A 22,966-nucleotide genomic window follows, 5' to 3' on the forward strand; every position below is an offset into this window, starting at 1 on the left:
AGCAGAGGACAGGTCTAGAAGGAGTATAGAGTATTGTCCGTTAGCTTTGGCTGTAAGTAGGTTGTTAGTAATTTTGGTCATGGCAGTCTGAGTGGAATTATGGGTTGGAAACCAGATTGAAGATTGTCAAAGAACAAGTTATATGAGAGGTGGAAGGAAAGTTCAGCATGGACAGTGCTGCTCCAGGAATTTGGAAGTGAAAGGGAGCAGCGATATTGGGCTATAGCTGGACGTAGCAGTTGGGTCGAGAGTTGGCTTTTTAAGGATATGCGTGATTGTGGCATGTTTGAAAGCAGAAGGGAAGGTACCATAAGTTAGTAATAGGTTGAAGAGATGGGTTAAGGATGGGATAAGTGTGGTGGTGAGGTTGGGGAGGAGGTGGGATGGGATGGGGTCTAGTGCACAAGTGGTGAGGTGTGATTTGGAGAGGAGACAATTAAGCTCCCGTTCAGTGATGTTGAAGAGGGAGGTTATGGGGTTTGGGCATTGGTCTGGCATACAAAGGGGTTGTGGTGGTTGAACAATAAAGACTTGCCCTGTTTGCCACACACTTCAAAAATAAGATTGACCAAAGTCCTCAGCAGAGATGAGAGAGGTTGGAGGGGGAAGTGGTGGGTGGAAGAGAGAGTTAAAAGTTTTGAATAACTGGGGTTATAGGATTGGGAAGATACAAGGGTTGTGAAATAGGCCTGTTTAGCAGAGGTGAGGGTAGATTTGAAAGCGAGTGTTATCTGTTTGATTGCAATGAAATCTTCTTGCGAATTTGTTTTCTTCCAATGTCGCTCTGCAACCCTGGACACTTGCCGCAGCTTTTTAGTAATGTTTTTGTGCCAGGGTTGTCTATTGATATGTTGCACTCCGCAGCGATCAAGAGGGGCGATCGTGTCAATAGCTAATGCGAGAGTGGCATTGTAGAAAGCAGTGGCATTGTCTGTGTCGTGGAGTGAGGATATGGATGCCAGTGGTAGTACAGAATATAAAGAAGAACTGGGCACTCAACTTGAATTTCAAATAGAAAATGATTTTTTATTTCATCCCAGATAATACGTTAAACGTTTCGATCCTAAACATGGATCTTCATCAGTAACTAGAAAAATATACAATGACACAGTACGTGTGAAATCATAACAACAAAAATCAGGATATGAAAAAATAGTAAATATTGTACAAACAGAAGTATATACAAAAAAATAAAAAATTCATTGCTGAAAGATAATATATGTGAAATGAATCAGAGAAGAAAGGAATATCAGGCACAATCTATATGTGGTAATAGAAGTATGAGAGGTGTGAGGTAGCGCAAGGGGATTCTCGCTTGGCAGTCACAAAATCAGATCCGGCACAGGTTTCCCATAAACTCAGAATGGTCCATGCGGTTTATTAAACGTCATAAACCATGACCAGCAATATATAAACGGCATAGCGTCCATGACAGAGCTTCACTCTGTTAGCAATGTCCAATACGCAGGCTTTTCAGCCTCACAGTTATATCTCACCCCGTCAGGGTTCTCTCATGGCTGCTTCTCCATGCTGCAGACATTCATTCCCTCCAGGGAACTCTCAGGCACTTGCAGCCATTAAACAGCGTCCACACGTGCTGTCAGGCAGGAAGCCCCATCTCAGCGGGACCTTCCACACTGGACCAACCAGGTCCCAGTATTCACCCCCATGTGACCTACCCTGGCCACATTATATGGTTCATAGCCACGCCCACCGGGTCACATGACTATGACCTCATCACAGGTCCTTCAGGCATTTACACACTCTTTACAACAGTGCTTTAAACACACCCCCTGGGTGGGTTTGTAGGTAACCAGGTCAGCCCATCTCTCTAGTTACCTGGAGACTTCTCCCTTACACATTGAAACACCTCAGCAATATCATTGCTGAACAACACATAAGTCTCCATCTCAAAGCCACCCACTTTGAGATACATAACGGCAATTCAGTATTCTGCCATTCATCCTTTCTCCTGGGACATCCACACAGCGTCCCCTAGCGGACTCAGTGGTTACAACACCACAGAGGATTAACATACCGTACTCCAGAGAGAAATAGAACCAGAACAAAATTGACAAAAGATATCTAAAGGGTTAAGACCTGTGATGAATAAGAGAAAATACTGTAGACTATATGGTGATAGATGGAAATGGAGGGACATCCCTATGGTTTGAGCATATTTCATCTTTACATCAGAATATAGCAGTGTCTAAAATCTCTACAAAGAGAGAGGTGTACTAGCACAAAAAATCAGTCAGCTTCCACAGCAATTCACTTTCTGCAAGTATGAATTCAGTTCTATCCAAACGTGCGGAGAAGAAGTTGGTCTACGAGAATCACATTTACCTATTTTCCAAACGAACGGCTGACGATGTCTATTCCATCTGGGTGTGTGAAAAACGGTTGACTTTTAAGGGACGTGTTTGGACCAATGAAGCATCTGGTGAAGTGGTGAAAATAACAAATCCCCACAACCACGCAGCACAAGCAGCAAGACCTGAAGCAAACCGATTTGTAAATGAGGCGGTCCTCAAAAATAAGAGCACAGAAAATAAATGGGAAATATTTATATCAGTTTTACACACCCATTGTGAGCTAGCAATACCGTACAGAAATAAAAGGGCTAGGAACAGGAGAACACCAATGTGGCTAAATAAGAATGTAAAAAGGGCAATAAATAACAAGAACAAGGCATTTAAGAAGCTAAAACAAGAAGGCAATGAAGAAGCATTAAAAAGTTATAGAGAAAAAAATAAAATGTGTAAAAAACAAATACATTTAGCAAAAGTGGAAACTGAGAGACTCATTGCTAAGGAAAGTAAAACAAACCCCAAACTATTCTTTAATTATATAAACAGTAAAATGATTAAAATTGATGGTGTCGGCCCTTTAAAGAACAATGAGGGTGAAATCATAGAGAGCGATGTGGGAAAAGCAAATGTTTTAAATACTTTTTTCTTAACAGTGTTCACACAGGAAAAGGATTTGCCAGGGGAAATGCAGAGTGATAATGTAAACTCCCCATTAAGTATTACCTGCCTAACCCAGGAAGAAATGCAGAACCGCCTTAGTAAGATTAAAATTGACAAATCACCAGGCCCTGATGGCATTCACCCTCGGGTATTAACCCTTTTCTGTCATGTGACGTACTATCCCGTCCATGTGCCCTGGGACTTAATTCCCAGGGACGGGATAGTACGTCACAGCGATCAGCGGTGCCCACGTGGTGAGTGCCGCTGATCGTGGCCGGGTGTCAGCTGATTATCACAGCTGACACCCGGCACAATGTGTCAGGGGCGGTCACGGACCGCCCCCGACACGTTAACCTCTTGCACACCGCGATCAAACACGATCGCGGTGTACCGAGGGTTAAAGGGAAGCATCGGCAGGGAGGGGGCTCCCTCCATGCATCCCTGAGCCCCCCACAGCAGCGCAATGTGCAGCGCTGCTGCAGGGGGCTCTTCCCTGCAGGTCTTCAAATCCAAGATGGCGACGGGGACCTTCGGGGGCCTGCAGGGAGCTGGCTTCCTCATGCCTGCAAAGCTCAGGCAAGGAGGAAGCCTTGTGCAGTGCCTGTGACAGATTGAACTGGAACAATGTAATAAAGCTTAAAAAAAAAAAAAAAAAGTGTAAAAATAATTTTGAAAAAATCGCTAAATAAATAAAAAAAAATTCCCTAATAAATTCATTTTTTGGAAATAAAAAAAAAACAATAAAAGTACACATATTTGGTATCGCCGCTTCCGTAACGACCCGCCCTATAAAACTGTCCCATTAGTTAACCCCTTAAAAAATAAAAATAAAAAACGAAGCAAAAAATAATGATTTATTATCATACCGCCGAACAAAAAGTGCAATAACGCGCGATCAAAAAGACATATATAAATATGCATGGTACCACTGAAAACGTCATCCTGTCCCGTCAAAAAGGAGATGCCACACAGCATCATCAGTGAAAAAATAAAAAAGTTATAGCTCGCAGAATAAAGCAATGCAAAAATAATTATTTTTTATATAAAATTGTTTTCATTGCATAAAAGCGCCAAAACATAAAAAACGACCTAAATGAGGTATCGCTGTAACCGTACTGACCCAAAGAATAAAAGGCTTTATCAATTTTATCGCACGCGGAACGGTGTAAACGCACCCCCCCAAAAGAAATTCATGAAACGCTGGTTTTTGTTCATTCTGCGTCCCAAAAATCGGAATAAAAAGCGATCAAAAGATGTCACATGCCCAAACATGATACCAATAAAAGCGTCAACTCATCCCGCAAAAAATAAGACCCCACATGACTCAGTGGGTCAAAAAGTGTAAAAATTATAGCTCTCAATATGTGGTGATGCAAAAACTATTTTTACTATAAAAAGCATCTTTTAGGCCGGTTTCACATTAGCGCTTTTTCAGCGCGCGCACGGCCGGGGGTAGCTCCGCCCCCGAGCCGGCTCTCTGCCCGGCGTGCCCGCCCCTTCCTTGTAGCGCCGCCTCCTAGCGGACAGCGGCGCCTGCGATCGGCGCACCCTATCTTTAGCATAGGGTGCGCCGATCGTGCGCAGGCCGTGCGCTAGTTGCGCTTTGACCTGCGCTGCGCACTTTTGACGGTGCGCCGTGCGCGCCAAAATCCGAAAAGTTTGATTTTGGCGCACACGGCGCACCGTCAAAAGTGCGCAGCGCAGGTCAAAGCGCAACTAGCGCACGGCCTGCGCACGATCGGCGCACCCTATGCTAAAGATAGGGTGCGCCGATCGCAGGCGCCGCTGTCCGCTAGGAGGCGGCGCTACAAGCAAGGGGCGGGCACGCCGGGCAGAGAGCCGGATCGGGGGCGGAGCTACCCCCGGCCGTGCGCGCGCTGAAAAAGCGCTAATGTGAAACCGGCCTTAGCGTATGACAGCTGCCAAACATAAAAACCCACCATAAATAGTAAATCAAACCCACCGTTATCACCCCCTTAGTTAGGGAAAAATAATAAAATAAAAATAATGTATTTATTTCCATTTTCCCATTAGGGTTAGGGCTAGGGCTGAGATTAGGGTTAGGGGTGTGTTGGGGTTAGGTTTGAAGTTATAATTGGGGGGTTTCCACTGTTTGGGCACATCAGGTGCTCTCCAAATGCAACATGGCGTCTGATCTCAATTCCAGCCAATTCTGCGTTGAAAAAGTCAATTCCAAGCTCTGCCATGCGCCCAAACAGTGTTTTACCCCCATATATAGGGTATCAGCCTACTCAGGACAAATTGTAAAACAAATTTTGGGGTCCAATTTCTCCGGTTACCTTTAGGAAAATAAAAAATTGGGGGCAAAAATATCATTTTTGTGGAAAAAAATGTTTTTTTTATTTTCACGCCCGGGCGTTATAAACTTCTGTGAAGCACTTGGGGGTTCAAAGTGCTCACCACACATCTAGATAAGTTCCGTGGGGGGTCTAGTTTCCAAAATGGGGTCACTTGTGGGGAGTTTCAATAGTTTAGGTATATCAGGGGCTCTCCAAATGCACATGACACCCGCAGACCATTCCATCAAAGTCTGCATTCCAAAACGTCACTACTTCCCTTCTGAGCCCCGACGTGTGCCCATACAGTAGTTTTCTCCCACATTTGGGGTATCAGTGTACTCAGGACAAATTGGACAACAACTTTTGGGGTCCAAATTCTCCTGGTACCCTTGGGAAAATAAAAAAAATGGGGACTAAAAGATCATGTTTGTTGAAAAAATACGATTTATTTATTTTCACGCCCTGTCGTTATAAACTTCTGTGAAGCACTGGGGAGTTCAAAGTGCTCACCACTAGAGTTGAGCGAAACGGGTCGAAAAAATTCAAAAGTTGCCGACTTTTGGCAAAGTCGGGTTTCATGAAACGAAACCCGACCCTAGGATGAGGTCGGCCACGAGGTCGGCGACTTACACGCCAAAGTCGCGTTTCAAAAGTTTGTTTTGCGCTCTTTTTCAGCCAATCAGGATCCACGGACACTGTGGGCAACGTGATGACATAGGCACGGGTCACCACCATCTTTCAGAAGGGCATGCAAGTGATTGGCTTGCTTTGGTGGGCGTCACAGGGGGTATAAAAGGGCGTGCACGCCGACCGCCATCTTACTTCTGCCGATCTTAGTATAGGGAGAGGTTGCTGCTGATTCTGTAGGGAGAGCGTTAGGCAGGGAAGAAGACAAAAAAACTGCTTCTGCTGCTAGCGATTTGGCCTGCACAACACACCAGTCACTGTGTGTGCAGTGCAAGGGGAGGCTATATAGTGGTGTATCAGTGGTGTTGGTTGTTGGGCTGCCTTTTAAGGCTTCCTGACAGGCTGGCATTGCTGTTTACCCACTGCTCCGCAAACTGCTTTTTTAAAAGCAATCCCAATTTTTTTTTTTTGTCCTGCTGAGAAGAAAAAAAAACTGCTTCTGCTGCTAGCAATTTGGCCTGCACAACACACCAGTCACTGTGTGTGCAGTGCAAGGGGAGGCTATATAGTGGTGTATCAGTGGTGTTGGTTGTTGGGCTGCCTTCTAAGGCTTCCTGACAGGCTGGCATTGCTGTTTACCCACTGCTCCGCAAACTGCTTTTTTAAAAGCAATCCAATCTCCCTTATCTTCTAGTCACTTTTTTCACAGCTGTGCCATCGAGCCTGTCACATAGCGCTCAGATATTCATTGGGCCTCACACAATCCAAAAGTGTCCAGTGTCCAAAAGTGTGTGCAGAGATTCAAAATCTCCCTTATCCTCTAGTCACTTTTGTCACAGCTGTACCATCGAGCCTGTCACATAGCGCTCAGATATCAGTGGGCCTCACACAATCCAAAAGTGTCCACTGTCCACAAGTGTGTGCAGAAATTCAAAATCTCCCTTATCCTCTAGTCACTTTTGTCACAGCTGTGCCATCGAGCCTGTCACATAGCGCTCAGATATCAGTGGGCCTCACACAATCCAAAAGTGTCCACTGTCCACAAGTGTGTGCAGAAATTCAAAATCTCCCTTATCCTCTAGTCACTTTTGTCACAGCTGTGCCATCGAGCCTGTCACATAGCGCTCAGATATCAGTGGGCCTCACACAATCCAAAAGTGTCCACTGTCCACAAGTGTGTGCAGAAATTCAAAATCTCCCTTATCCTCTAGTCACTTTTGTCACAGCTGTGCCATCGAGCCTGTCACATAGCGCTCAGATATCAGTGGGCCTCACACAATCCAAAAGCGTCCACTGTCCACAAGTGTGTGCAGAAATTCAAAATCTCCCTTATCCTCTAGTCACTTTTGTCACAGCAGTGCCATCGAGCCTGTCACATAGCGCTCAGATATCAGTGGGCCTCACACAATCCAAAAGTGTCCAGTGTCCAAAAGTGTGTGCAGATATTCAAAATCTCCCTTATCCTCTAGTCACTTTTGTCACAGCAGTGCCATCGAGCCTGTCACATAGCGCTCAGATATCAGTGGGCCTCACACAATCCAAAAGTGTCCACTGTCCACAAGTGTGTGCAGAAATTCAAAATCTCCCTTATCCTCTAGTCACTTTTGTCACAGCTGTGCCATCGAGCCTGTCACATAGCGCTCAGATATCAGTGGGCCTCACACAATCCAAAAGTGTCCAGTGTCCAAAAGTGTGTGCAGATATTCAAAATCTCCCTTATCCTCTAGTCACTTTTGTCACAGCAGTGCCATCGAGCCTGTCACATAGCGCTCAGATATCAGTGGGCCTCACACAATCCAAAAGTGTCCAGTGTCCAAAAGTGTGTGCAGATATTCAAAATCTCCCTTATCCTCTAGTCACTTTTGTCACAGCAGTGCCATCGAGCCTGTCACATAGCGCTCAGATATCAGTGGGCCTCACACAATCCAAAAGTGTCCACTGTCCACAAGTGTGTGCAGAAATTCAAAATCTCCCTTATCCTCTAGTCACTTTTGTCACAGCTGTGCCATCGAGCCTGTCACATAGCGCTCAGATATCAGTGGGCCTCACACAATCCAAAAGTGTCCAGTGTCCAAAAGTGTGTGCAGATATTCAAAATCTCCCTTATCCTCTAGTCACTTTTGTCACAGCTGTGCCATCGAGCCTGTCACATAGCGCTCAGATATCAGTGGGCCTCACACAATCCAAAAGTGTCCAGTGTCCAAAAGTGTGTGCAGATATTCAAAATCTCCCTTATCCTCTAGTCACTTTTGTCACAGCAGTGCCATCGAGCCTGTCACATAGCGCTCAGATATCAGTGGGCCTCACACAATCCAAAAGTGTCCAGTGTCCAAAAGTGTGTGCAGATATTCAAAATCTCCCTTATCCTCTAGTCACTTTTTTCACAGCAGTGCCATCGAGCCTGTCACAGCGCTCAGATATCAGTGGGCCTCACACAATCCAAAAGTGTCCACTGTCCAAAAGTGTGTGCAGATATTCAAAATCTCCCTTATTCTCTAGTCACTTTTGTCACAGCAGTGCCATCGAGCCTGTCACATAGCGCTCAGATATCAGTGGGCCTCACACAATCCAAAAGTGTCCAGTGTCCAAAAGTGTGTGCAGATATTCAAAATCTCCCTTATCCTCTAGTCACTTTTGTCACAGCAGTGCCATCGAGCCTGTCACATAGCGCTCAGATATCAGTGGGCCTCACACAATCCAAAAGTGTCCACTGTCCACAAGTGTGTGCAGAAATTCAAAATCTCCCCTGTCCTATAGACACCTTGTACCTTGTTTTACATTACTATATAGTTTGTTGGATTTTGTCTACATTTCTACCAAAAATGAGGAAGGCTGGTGGAAGAGGCCGTGGAATTGGGCGGGGGTTGGCAGCTGGTAATGATGGTGTTGGTGGTGGATCTGATGGTAGTGGCAAGAGCAAAATAGGACCGAATGCAGGAGGTGCTGACCCTGCGTCATCGTCTGGCTACATAAGACCTCGAACACTTAGTTTTCTAGGAGTTGGCAAACCGCTTTTAAAGCCAGAGCATCAGGAAAAAGTTTTGTCTTACATTGCTGACTCAGCCTCCAGCTCTATCGCCTCCTCTTCTTCAGTTGTAAAAAGTAAAAGCACTGAGTCGTCATTGGAGGCTCATGTTCATGAACCACACCTTTCCTTGTGTCCTTCACCCCAACCAAGATTGAAGGATGACGCAGGCCATACTACTGATTACTCCATGGAGCTGTTTTCACATACCATGCCTGGATTATCAAGTCAAATGGTGAATTACCCAGGCCAAGATGAATCTGACATGGAGTGCACTGATGCACAGCCGCTGATGGATGATTCTGCTGGTACATTCACTCAGAGCACTATATTGTCCTCGCAGTGTACAGAGCCAGATTCTGACCCTGATGAGACTCAGGTGCCCCTTCCCGCACACTATACCACCATACACGGTGACACAGAGGAAGGTGCACATGACATAGAAGAGGAGGTGATGGATGACCCAGTTGTTGACCCAGATTGGCATCCATTGGGGGAAGAGGGTGCTGCTTCCAATAGCTCAGATGAGGAGCATCCACAGCAGACATCGACATCGCAACAGCTGTTATCTGGCAGGCCCGGAGCACTCCAAAGACAGGTTCCAAACATCAAAAGAGTTGCTGGACAGCTTGTCCAGAGGGTCAAAAGATCACAGCGTGCTAGGCCGCAAAATGTCTGCCAAAGTAGGAAGAGTGCAGTGTGGCACTTTTTTGAACAAAATCCTCATGATCAGGCCAAGGTTATCTGTAAGAAGTGCGCAAAGACCTTTAGCCGAGGGAAAAATCTGAAAAATTTGAATACCAGTTACATGCTTAGACATTTAACCAGCATGCACTTGCAAGCGTGGACACAACACCAAACCTCAAGTGCCACATGTGCAACTGATCACAACGAAGGTAGTCAGCAACGCTACATTGTTTCCCCCACTGTAAGCCCACCGGTTAGCACAGCAGCAAATGTTGAGGTGTCGTTGCAAGACCACAGCAGTCAGGGAATCCCACTGTTATATCAACGAAATACTGATTCTAGGCCATCAGAAAGAACACCAACTCCATCACCATCATCAACCCTCTCTCAGTCCGCCCTGTCCACCGCTACTTCCACCATATGCAGCTCTCAAGTCCAGCTCACCCTCCCAGACACTATGAGTAGGTCAAGAAAGTACTCAGTCTCTCATCCGCGTACACTGGGTTTGAACGCCCACATTGCCAAACTAATCTCGTTTGAGATGATGCCCTTTCGGTTGGTGGAAAGCACAGCTTTCCGCGAACTCATGGCCTATGCAGTACCACGCTATGACCTACCCAGTCGCCACTTCTTCTCTCGCAAAGCCATCCCAGCCCTCCACCATCATGTGAAAGACCGCATTGTCCATGCACTCAAGCAGTCAGTGAGCGGAAAGGTGCACCTCACAACTGATGCATGGTCCAGTCGGCATGGCCAGGGCCGTTACGTGTCCATCACTGCGCACTGGGTTAATGTGGTGGATGCAGGGTCCACAGGGGACAGCGGTGGTGGGACAGTGCTGCCTAGCCCACGGTATAGGAAACAGTTGGCTGTAGGCGTTCGACCCTCCTCCTCCTCCACCTCCTCCAGAAGCGAAAGCTCGTCCACAGAGCGCAGTCGTACGAGCACTCCATCTGCAGCTGCCACTGTTGCACACGATGTGAGCAGCTGGTGGAAAGCGTCAGCAGGCTGTGTTGCAGATGATGTGTTTGGGCGACAGACACACCGCCGAGGTGCTGGCCGAGTACTTGAAGCGACAAACTGAGTCATGGCTGGGCAGTGTACATCTTGAGGCAGGCAAGGTAGTTGGTGATAACGGCCGTAATTTTGTGGCAGCCATAGCCCTTTCAAAACTCAGCCACATACCTTGCTTGGCTCACACCTTGAACCTGGTGGTGCAGTGCTTCCTCAAAAATTATCCGGAGTTAACAGCCCTGCTCCAGAAGGTGCGAAGACTGTGCGCGCACATCCGCCGGTCGCCTGTACACTCCGTTCATATGCAGAAGCTGCAGCGATTGCTCCACCTTCCCAACCACCGCCTCATTATCGACATTGCAACAAGGTGGAACTCCACCCTGCACATGGTGGAGCGGCTGTGCGAGCAGAGGCAGGCCATAATGCATTTGTGGGAGGATACATGGCCAGGCACTTTGAGAGCCGACATGGAGTTGACAGGTGTGCAGTGGTCGAAGCTGAAAGACCTTTGTAAAGTCCTTCAGTGTTTTGAGGAATGCACACGGCTGGTAAGCGCAGACGACGCCATCCTAAGCATGAGCATCCCACTTATGCGTCTGCTCATGCAAACTTTGACGCACCTTAAGGAGCAGGCGTCTGCAGCCAATGTTGATGAGGAGGAAGAGGAGGAGGGAATCCTTGATGACATTCAGCCATTGTCTGCTCAGGGACCTCTCCTGGACGAGGTGGAGGAAGAAGAGGAGGAGGAGGAGGATGATGGGGATGATTACTTAGGGGAGGAGGATGCATCTCGTGGGGCAAGTGAAAATGTTGGCGTGGCAAGGTCTGGTACAGGGTTTGTGCGTGACTGGAGGGATGTGGATTTGCCAGAAAGTGCTCCTCCACCCAGCACTCGCAGTGCATCATTGACACCGGGAACATTGGCCCACATGTCAGATTATGCCTTGCGGAGCCTAAAAAGGGACCCCCGCATTGCCAAAATGATGAACGATGACGACTACTGGTTGGCCAGCATTCTGGATCCACGCTATAAAGGCAAATTACAAAACATCATGCCACAGGAGAACCTTGACCTAATATTGGCTAATAAACAAGCAACTCTGGTAAATCGGTTGCTTGAGGCATTCCCAGCACACAGCAGCGGTGATGGTTCTCACACGAGCCGTATGGGCCGGGGGCAGCTTGGCAGAGGTGTTCGTGGTGCACACAGCAGAAGTGGCGTTGGAGACGGGTTTCATGACAATGTTGTGGACTGATTTTTCAAATACCGCTCACACAACTGGTAATACTGCATCGATGGAAAGTGACAGGAGACAGCAGTTGTCAACTATGGTAACAAACTACTTTTCCTCCCATATCGATGTTCTCCCACACAGGTAATTCCCCTTTGACTATTGGGCCGCTAAACTGGACACCTGACCTGAATTGGCCCAATATGCCTTACAGGAGCTCGCTTGCCCAGCTGCAAGTGTGCTATCGGAAAGAGTCTTCAGTGCAGCTGGATCAATCCTGACAGAAAAAAGGACCCGTCTGTCAACCCAAAATGTGGATGATCTAACCTTCATTAGAATGAACCACGCATGGGTTTCCAAGGATTTTGTCCCACCTTCCCCTGATGACACATAGGGTGACAGAAAAATGGCTTGCTTTGGTCCACCTCTTCCTGGTACTTCACCTATTTCGCCTTTTGCATCAGCTGAATGTCCAACATCAACATATGCCACTTTCTAAAACTCCCTAACTGTGCTGCCTCCCCCCCCATGGCCGGGGTCACCACCTACTGCACGACACCGTGCGAGTGCCGTTGCCCTGGACAGGTGGGTAGGCCGACTCTTGGGCGCGGGCACTGGCACAGGGTCCCTCATAGTGCAATCAAGTGTCTCTGACGGTGGTGGTGCACACCCGCCGTCAGACACACCGCTGTACTATGAGGGGCCCAGTGCCAGTACCGACGCCCACGAGTGGGCCCCCCTTGCTTGGGCAGGGCCCCAGCATTTGCAATCTTTACCTCTCCCTGCTCCTCCGCTGTGTAATCTGGGCCGTCAAATCCATACTGTGCCTGACACCGTCTGAGCCTGCCTCCTGAGACATATATTTTGAATGTGTACGCCATCCATACATGTTATCCAGGGATACGGTACCCTTTCTAACCTTTGTGCAATCACGTGCAATCCATACTGGGCCTAACACCGTCTGAGCCTGCCTCCTGAGACATATATTTTGAATGTGTACGCTATCCATACATGTTATCCAGGGATACGGTACCCTTTCTAACCTTTGTGCAATCACGTGCAATCCATACTGGGCCTAACACCGTCTGAACCTGCCTCATGCTGTATAGACATATATTTTGAATGTGTACGCTATCCATACATGTTATCCGGGGATACGGTACCCTTTCTAACCTTTGTGCAATCACGTGCAATCCATACTGGGCCTAACACCGTCTGAGCCTGCCTCCTGAGACATATATTTTGAATGTGTACGCTATCCATACATGTTATCCAGGGATACGGTACCCTTTCTAACCTTTGTGCAATCACGTGCAATCCATACTGGGCCTAACACCGTCTGAGCCTGCCTCATGCTGTATAGACATATATTTTGAATGTGTACGCTATCCATACATGTTATCCGGGGATACGGTACCCTTTCTAACCTTTGTGCAATCACGTGCAATCCATACTGGGCCTAACACCGTCTGAGCCTGCCTCCTGAGACATATATTTTGAATGTGTACGCTATCCATACATGTTATCCAGGGATACGGTACCCTTTCTAACCTTTGTGCAATCACGTGCAATCCATACTGGGCCTAACACCGTCTGAGCCTGCCTCATGCTGTATAGACATATATTTTGAATGTGTACGCTATCCATACATGTTATCCAGGGATACGGTACCCTTTCTAACCTTTGTGCAATCACGTGCAATCCATACTGGGCCTAACACCGTCTGAGCCTGCCTCATGCTGTATAGACATATATTTTGAATGTGTACGCTATCCATACATGTTATCCAGGGATACGGTACCCTTTCTAACCTTTGTGCAATCACGTGCAATCCATACTGGGCCTAACACCGTCTGAGCCTGCCTCATGCTGTATAGACATATATTTTGAATGTGTACACTATCCATACATGTTATCCGGGGATACGGTACCCTTTCTAACCTTTGTGCAATCACGTGCAATCCATACTGGGCCTAACACCGTCTGAGCCTGCCTCCTGAGACATATATTTTGAATGTGTACGCTATCCATACATGTTATCCAGGGATACGGTACCCTTTCTAACCTTTGTGCAATCACGTGCAATCCATACTGGGCCTAACACCGTCTGAGCCTGCCTCATGCTGTATAGACATATATTTTGAATGTGTACGCTATCCATACATGTTATCCGGGGATACGGTACCCTTTCTAACCTTTGTGCAATCACGTGCAATCCATACTGGGCCTAACACCGTCTGAGCCTGCCTCCTGAGACATATATTTTGAATGTGTACGCTATCCATACATGTTATCCAGGGATACGGTACCCTTTCTAACCTTTGTGCAATCACGTGCAATCCATACTGGGCCTAACACCGTCTGAGCCTGCCTCATGCTGTATAGACATATATTTTGAATGTGTACGCTATCCATACATGTTATCCGGGGATACGGTACCCTTTCTAACCTTTGTGCAATCACGTGCAATCCATACTGGGCCTAACACCGTCTGAGCCTGCCTCCTGAGACATATATTTTGAATGTGTACGCTATCCATACATGTTATCCAGGGATACGGTACCCTTTCTAACCTTTGTGCAATCACGTGCAATCCATACTGGGCCTAACACCGTCTGAGCCTGCCTCATGCTGTATAGACATATATTTTGAATGTGTACGCTATCCATACATGTTATCCAGGGATACGGTACCCTTTCTAACCTTTGTGCAATCACGTGCAATCCATACTGGGCCTAACACCGTCTGAGCCTGCCTCATGCTGTATAGACATATATTTTGAATGTGTACACTATCCATACATGTTATCCGGGGATACGGTACCCTTTCTAACCTTTGTGCAATCACGTGCAATCCATACTGGGCCTAACACCGTCTGAGCCTGCCTCCTGAGACATATATTTTGAATGTGTACGCTATCCATACATGTTATCCAGGGATACGGTACCCTTTCTAACCTTTGTGCAATCACGTGCAATCCATACTGGGCCTAACACTGTCTGAGCCTGCCTCATGCTGTATAGACATATATTTTGAATGTGTACGCTATCCATACATGTTATCCAGGGATACGGTACCCTTTCTAACCTTTGTGCAATCACGTGCAATCCATACTGGGCCTAACACCGTCTGAGCCTGCCTCATGCTGTATAGACATATATTTTGAATGTGTACGCTATCCATACATGTTATCCAGGGATACGGTACCCTTTCTAACCTTTGTGCAATCACGTGCAATCCATACTGGACCTAACACCGTCTGAGCCTGCCTCCTGAGACATATATTTTGAATGTGTACGCTATCCATACATGTTATCCAGGGATACGGTACCCTTTCTAACCTTTGTGCAATCACGTGCAATCCATACTGGGCCTAACACCGTCTGAGCCTGCCTCATGCTGTATAGACATATATTTTGAATGTGTACGCTATCCATACATGTTATCCGGGGATACGGTACCCTTTCTAACCTTTGTGCAATCACGTGCAATCCATACTGGGCCTAACACCGTCTGAGCCTGCCTCCTGAGACATATATTTTGAATGTGTACGCTATCCATACATGTTATCTGGGGATACGGTACCCTTTCTCACCTTTGTGCAATCACGTGTAATCCATACTGGGTGTGAGAACTGCTGGCGAGCTGTTAAGCAAGCTACAGCACCTGTCCAGACAAGTACAGGGATTCCCTAGCGAGGAGACTTATTTGATTGTTTTCAATGTTGGGACAGCAATTTTTGGGGAGCACTATACTCTGGAGAATGATAGATGGGGCCCACCATACACTGGAACATTCCAAAGGTGGACATCAGACACTGGAGCAGCATTTACAGGGCCCATTATACACTAGAGCATTAGAAATGGGGCCCATTATGTTTGGAGCATTATTTGGGCCCATAAGACAGTGGAGCTTCATCCATGGGGACCAACATATACTGTAGCATTATGTGGAGCTCATCATATACTGTTTCAAACATTATATGGGACCAATGATTCTGTATGGAGAAATAGATGGGCCTCATCATGAGATGTAAAAAGTGAGGTATTTTTCATTGTACTATACCGCTATTTCTCTGCCGTATCGGAGCATGATGAGTTGTGGTATGTGTTAAAGGGGCGCTCTTTCGCCCAGGGCACATGAAAACCTGGAGCCAGCCCTCCCCCCCCACAGTTTGTAGCCAAATAACCCCCATTTTTCAGTGCGTAACTTGTATTATGAAGTTAATTAAGGTTGACAAGCTTAAGAAAGAAGAATTGATGCTTTTGGCATTCAAATGGGCACTGTAGGTGTGTTTCCTGAACTCCTCTCACTGCCGACTTTTATTCCCCATTGACTTACATTGGGTTTCGTGTTTCGGGACGACCCCGACTTTTCCCTATAATAGGACCATCTTGCTCGACCCGACTTTTGGAAAAGTCGGGTTTCACGAAACGAAACGCGACCCTAAAAAACCAAAAGTCACTCAACTCTACTCACCACACATCTAGATAAGTTCCTTAGGGGATCTAGTTTCCAAAATGGGGCCACTTGTGGGGGTTTCCACTGTTTAGGTACATCAGGGGCTCTCCAAATGCAACATGACACCCGCAGACCATTCCATCAAAGTCTGCATTCCAAAGCGTCACTACTTCCCTTACGAGCCCCGACGTGTGCCCATACAGTAATTTTCTCCCACATATAGGGTATCAGTGTACTCAGGACAAATTGGACAACAACTTTTGGGGTCCAATTTCTTCTGGTACCCTTGGGAAAATAATAAAATTGGTGACTAAAAGATCACGTTTGTGGAAAAAATACGATTTTTTTTATATAAACTTCTGTGAATTACTGGGGGGTTCAAAGTGCTCACCACAAATCTAGATAAGTTCCTTGGGGGGGTCTAGTTTCCAAAATGGTGTAATTTGTGGGGGGTTTTCACTGTTTTGGTACATCAGGGGCTTTCCAAATGCGACATGGTGTCCGATCTCAATTTCAGCCAAAAACGTCAAATGGCGCTGCTTCCCTTCCGAGCTCTGCCATGCGCCCATATAGTGGTTTACCCCCACATGTGGGGTATCAGCGTACTCAGGACAAATTGCACAATAACTTTTAGGGTCCTGTTACCCTTGGAAAAATAGGAATTGAGGGTGAAAAGATAATTTTTGTGGAAAAAATATGATTTTTTAATTGGACCGCTGTACGTTATAAACTTCTGTGAAGCACTTGGGGGTTCAAAGTGCTCACCACAAATCTAGATAAGTTCCTTGGGGGGTCGTCTAGTTTCCAAAATGGTGTCATTTGTGGGGGGTTTCCACTGTTTTGGTACATCAGGGGTTTTCCAGTCGCGACATGGTGTCTGATCTCAAATCCAGCCAAAAAAGTCAAATGGCGCTGCTTCCCTTCTGAGCTCTGCCATGCGCCCAAATAGTCGTTTACACCCACATATGGGGTATCAGCGCACTCAGGACAAATTGCACAATAACTTTTAGGGTCCTGTTACCCTTGGGAAAATAAAAATTGGGGGTGAAAAGATCATTTTTGTGGAAAAAATATGATTTTTTATTTGTACCGCTGTACGTTATAAACTTCTGTGAAGCCCTTGTTGGTTCAAAGTTCTCACCACATATCTAGATAAGTTCCTTGGTGGGTCTAGTATCCAAAATGGGGTCACTTGTGGGGGGTTTCCACTGTTTAGGTACATCAGGGGCTCTCTAAACGTGACATGGCGTACGATCTGAATTCTAGCCAATTTTGCATTGAAAAAGTCAAACGGCGCTCCTTCCCTTCTGAGCTCTGCCATGCGCCGAAACAGTGGTTACCCCCACATATCAGGTATCAGTGTACTCAGGACAAACTGCACAATAACTTTTGCAGTCCAACTTCTCCTGTTACCCTTGGTAAAATAAAAAAAATTGAACCTGAAGTATTTTTTTTGTGAAAAAAAGTTAAATGTTCACCTTTTTTTTAAATATTCAAAAAATTCCTGTGAAGCACCTGAAGGGTCAATAAACTTCTTGAATGTGGTTTCGAGCACCTTAAGGGGTTCAGTTTTTAGAATGGTGTCACTTTTTGGTATTTTCTATCATATAGACCCCTCAAATTGGCTTCAAATGTGATGTGGTCCGTAAAAATAAAATGGTGTTGCGAAAAAGAGAAATCGCTGGTCAACTTTTAACCCTTATAACTTCCTAAGAAAAAAAAATTTGGGTTCCAAAATTGTGCTGATGTAAAGTAAACATGTGGGAAATGTTACTTATTAAGTTTTTTGTGTGCCGCATCTCTGTGATTTAAAGGCATAAAAATTCAAAGTTGGAAAATTGCAAAATTTTCAGAATTTTCGCCAAATTTCTTTTTTTTTCCACAAATAAACGCAAGTTATATGAATTAAATTTTACCACTAGCATGAAGTACAATATGTCAGGATCACCAGGATGCATGGAAGCGTTCCAGAGTTATGACTTCATAAAGGGACAGTGGTCAGAATTGTAAAAATTGGCCCGGTCATGAACGTGCAAACCACCCTTGCGGGTTAAGGGGTTAAGGGAGTTAAGTAATGTGATAGACAGGCCTCTATTCCTTATATTTAAAGACTCTATGGAAACAGGATCTGTTCCTTTTGATTGGCGGCAAGCAAATGTGGTACCAATATTCAAAAAGGGGTGTAAAAGGGAACCTGGAAACTATAGGCCGGTAAGCTTAACATCTGTTGTGGGTAAAATTTTTGAAGGGTTTCTAATAGTGTTGAGCATTCCGATACCGCAAGTATCGGGTATCGGCCGATACTTGCTGTATCGGAATTCCGATACCGACTTCCGATATTTTTTCAATATCGGAAGTCGGCATCGGAATCGGAAGTTCAAAGTTGATTGACAGCCTGACGTCATCATGATGCGCGGTGTGTGCGCATCATGATGCGCCGTCATTTCGGGCCTTCCGGGGGTCTCTGCCGGCCTGCCGGGGGGCTGTGTGGACTGCCCGGGGTCTGTACCGGCCTGCCGGGGGGCTGTGCCGGCCTGCCGGGGGGCTGTGTGGACTGCCCGGGGTCTGTACCGGCCTGCAATGGCATAAAGTGAGACTAGGGACTTTTTTTTTTTTAAGTAGCGGAGGAATACAGTGCGGAAGGATACCTACCTTCCGTCATTGGATTCCTGCAGCCCGTAGAGAACGGCAGCATCAGCTGATGCTGCAGTTCTCTACCCAAGATCGTCGTGGGACACACTCGTGGACTGCTTCGGATCGTGGGTGAGTATTTTTGTGGTTTGTTATGTTAATATTTATTCCGTAAAAGACAATGGCTTCGGGGAACAATGTGACAAGTATTGGTAAGTATGTTACTCTATGTTATATGTACTGTATGTCTATGTATGTATTGTATGAATGTATTGTATGTAGTATGTATGTAGTATATATGTGGTATGTATGTAGCATGTAGTATGTATGTAGTATGTATGTAGCATGCATGTAGCATGCAGTATGTATGTAGCATGCATGTAGTATATATGTAGTATGTATGTAGCATGTAGTATGTATGTAGCATGCATGTAGTATATATGTAGTATGTATGTAGCATGTAGTATGTATGTAGCATGCATGTAGTATGTATGTAGTATGTATGTAGTATGTATGTGGTATGTATGTAGCATGTAGTATGTATGTAGCATGCATGTAGTATATATGTGTTATGTATGTAGCATGCATGTAGTATGTATGTAGTATGTATGTAGTATGTATGTAGCATGCATGTAGTATGTATGTAGTATATATGTGGTATGTATGTAGTATGTATGTAGCATGCAGTATGTATGTAGCATGCATGTAGTATATATGTAGTATGTATGTAGCATGTAGTATGTATGTAGCATGCATGTAGTATGTATGTAGTATGTATGTAGCATGTAGTATGTATGTAGCATGCATGTAGTATGTATGTAGTATGTATGTAGTATGTATGTGGTATGTATGTAGCATGCAGCATGCATGTAGTATGTATGTAGTATATATGTGGTATGTATGTAGCATGTAGTATGTATGTAGCATGCATGTAGTATATATGTAGTATGTATGTAGCATGTAGTATGTATGTAGCATGCAGTATGTATGTAGCATGCAGTATGTATGTAGCATGCATGTAGTATATATGTAGCATATATGTAGTATGTATGTAGCATGTAGTATATATGTAGTATGCATGTTGCATGCATGTAGTATATATGTAGTATGTATGTTGCATGTAGTATATATGTAGTATGAATGTAGCATGTATGTAGTATGTAGTATGAATGTAGCATGCATGTAGCATGTAATTTTTTTTTTTTTTTTTTACATTCAACACATTAGCCGGTTGATGGGACTACTACTGTCCCATCATTGGCTAATGTGTCAATCACTGTCATGGTAGCAGGCATCGCCCGATGGGACTTGTAGTCCCATCGGACGATGCCTGCACAGACCCCCGAAGCCTGCACAGACCCCCGGCAGGCCGGCACAGCCCCCCGGCAGGCCGGCACGGCCCACCGGAGCCTGCACAGACCACCGGCAGGCCGGCACAGCCCCCCGGCAGGCCGGCACAGCCCACCGGAGCCTGCACAGACCACCGGCAGGCCGGCACAGCCCCCCGGAGCCTGCACAGCCCCCCCGGCAGGCCGGCACAGCCCCCCGGCAGGCCGGCACAGACCACCGGAGCCTGCACAGACCCCCTGGCAGGCCGGCACAGCCCCCCGAAAGGCCCGTACAGACCCCAGAGAGGCTGAACAAGGCAAAAACAGGGTTTTTCTTATTCCGATACCGGAAGTCCCATAGACTTGAATGGGACTTCCGGTATCGGAATCGGCGATACCGATACTTTTTTTTAAGATCGGCCGATCCATTCCGATCCGATACTTTGAAGTATCGGACGGTATCGCTCAACTCTAGTTTCTAAGGGATACCATTATGGAATATTTCAATGTTAATAAATGTTTAACTCCATATCAACATGGATTTAAGAAGGATCGCTCCTGTCAAACTAACCTGATCAGCTTCTAAGAGGATGTAAGCTCTCAAATGATCCAGAGCTGGTCCAGAGCGGAAGCAACATTCTCATCTTCACCTCCTCCACGTATTGTGATCTCGGCCGCCGCCCTCCATCTGTGCACACAGGAGAGAATCCTGCATGGCCAGTGATGGACGTGGATCAGGGCCCCATGAGCGATACTATAATAACCGTTACTTTGGAAGTGGTTCACCTACTGACCGGAGAGGATTATATGGTTGTGAAGAAATCTGGAGATTTTATGATACCCAGTGCTGCACAAGAATTGAGAAGGACCCAGACCTCCATCATGGTGCCATCACCCCATACTTTAATAGAGGAGACTAATGATCGGAAGATCCTCGAACTTACAAACAGGATCATTCATCTTCTCACTGGAGAGGTCTGGAAGTATTTAGGCAATTTGGCTGTTGCCAGTGATCATGTAATGGAGCATCACCAACAAATTGGACCTCTAGGATCCCCAGAAGATTTCCAAACCAACCATGTTCCCGATGAGGTTAAGAGAGAATCTGGGACATGTAAAGGCATTGATGTAGAGAATAATGCACTAATGTGTCCATTGACACAAGATACAAATGGCCTCAATGAGGTTGGTAAAACATCTTCTGAAAGAGAAACTCTCGTGGACATTGATTCCTGTGCACCTACAAAGCTCATGCACAACCATGGGGCCTTTCATATTAAAGAAGAACTTGTTCCTCCCACCAGTCAGGCACAGAATTTACCCAACCGTGTTAAAAAAGAATCCAATTTACGTAAAGTTAGGAATCTCAAAGACTCTAAAATGTGTACAGCTACCGGTCATACCCTACAGTATTACGACTCTCGTATTAAGATGGAGTCAGGTTTATTTCAAGAAGAAAATGAACTAGATGGACATAAGGTCTTCCATCAGCCTTCAAAACTATGTTACTATTATACTCTGGTCATTTCTGCCACATGGATTAACTTTTCTCTACCTGGAATTGCATATTTGTTCTTGGACACTTAGGCTAGTTTCACACTAGCATTACTGGGCGCAGCGCAGGGCCGCCGCTAAGCTCCGCCCCTGGCCGTGCCTCCTCCGGTCAGCTCCTCCGATCGCATGGTGCTGCATGCGATCAGCATACCCTATACTTAGCGCTGGGTACTCTGGTCATGCGCTGGTACACTTTTGCCCGCGCATCCGCCTTTTTGCGCTGCGCCGACATGCGCCAAACACACTGTCTGTTGCATTTTTGTGCGCTCGGTGCAGCGCAAAAAGGGCGGATGCGCGACAGAGAATTTTGGGATGAATTCACAATAAATTTTCCTAATCAGAAGGATCCGTTGTTCATATGTTACATTAAAAACTCACATTTTACTTCAGATTTTCTGATTTTATAAAAGAAACGTTAAATTGAAGCAAAATCTGGTGTGACGATGCTAAACAATAGTTTTTCCTACGACATGTATTGTCCCAGTGGAAAATGATATATTCCTCTTTAAAAATGCTTCCAAGCTTCAAAAATGTCACATTTTCAAAGTCGTGAAAGGAATAACGGCAGCAGAAACTAGCAAAATGCAGAATTCCATGATAATAAAAGGTTTACATCAGGAAAAACAAGCAAACATGTAAGAAGTATTTGTGAAAAAAAGCATACTAACTCAACGGTTCATTAGGTCGGGGTCATATGCAGCATAAATGTCTAAATCCCATCCACATGCTCATGAAAAAATGCACTGTTAAAAAAAATGACATGCAGTGCAGCAGTGGCGTACCTACCATGTAGGCAGGGGACGCCACTACCCCCGGGCCATCAGGGGCCTGCTGCCAAGGGGTGTAATGCACCCATGAACAGCGGACCCCCTGGATCTATCATGCTCTAGTAGGTGCCTGTCACCTACTGGTGCATGGCAAGGATAAATTAATACTCACCGCCTGCTGCTGCGCTGCTTTCCTCACTCTGATTCGATGCAGATCCTGAGATGTGAGCAATCAGATGCTTGCATACATCATTCCAGGTCCTGTATCAAAGCAGCGTGTGGCAGCAGGTGGTGAATATTAATTAACCCCCTGCCATGCTCCGGTAAGTGACCGGCACCTACCGGGCCATGGTGTACCCTCTTCCCAG

General features: G+C 46.0%; 1 protein-coding gene across 1 annotated transcript in view; it reads left to right on the forward strand.

Annotated features, from left to right (window-relative positions):
• Nucleotides 1-21,885, forward strand: part of LOC141087856 (uncharacterized) — a 40,952-nt gene extending 19,067 nt beyond the window's left edge. The window contains exon 3 of the mRNA XM_073573680.1: nucleotides 20,857-21,885. Within this exon, the coding sequence (XP_073429781.1) occupies nucleotides 20,857-21,864 (1,008 nt within the window). The 3' untranslated portion in view covers nucleotides 21,865-21,885. The remainder of the gene's footprint in view (nucleotides 1-20,856) is intronic.
• Nucleotides 21,886-22,966: the final 1,081 nt, after the last annotated feature.

The sequence above is a fragment of the Dendrobates tinctorius genome, unplaced genomic scaffold (genome assembly GCF_039654945.1).
Source record: "Dendrobates tinctorius isolate UK_male_01 unplaced genomic scaffold, ASM3965494v1 ptg000036l, whole genome shotgun sequence".
In the NCBI taxonomy this organism is placed as follows: domain Eukaryota; kingdom Metazoa; phylum Chordata; class Amphibia; order Anura; family Dendrobatidae; genus Dendrobates; species Dendrobates tinctorius.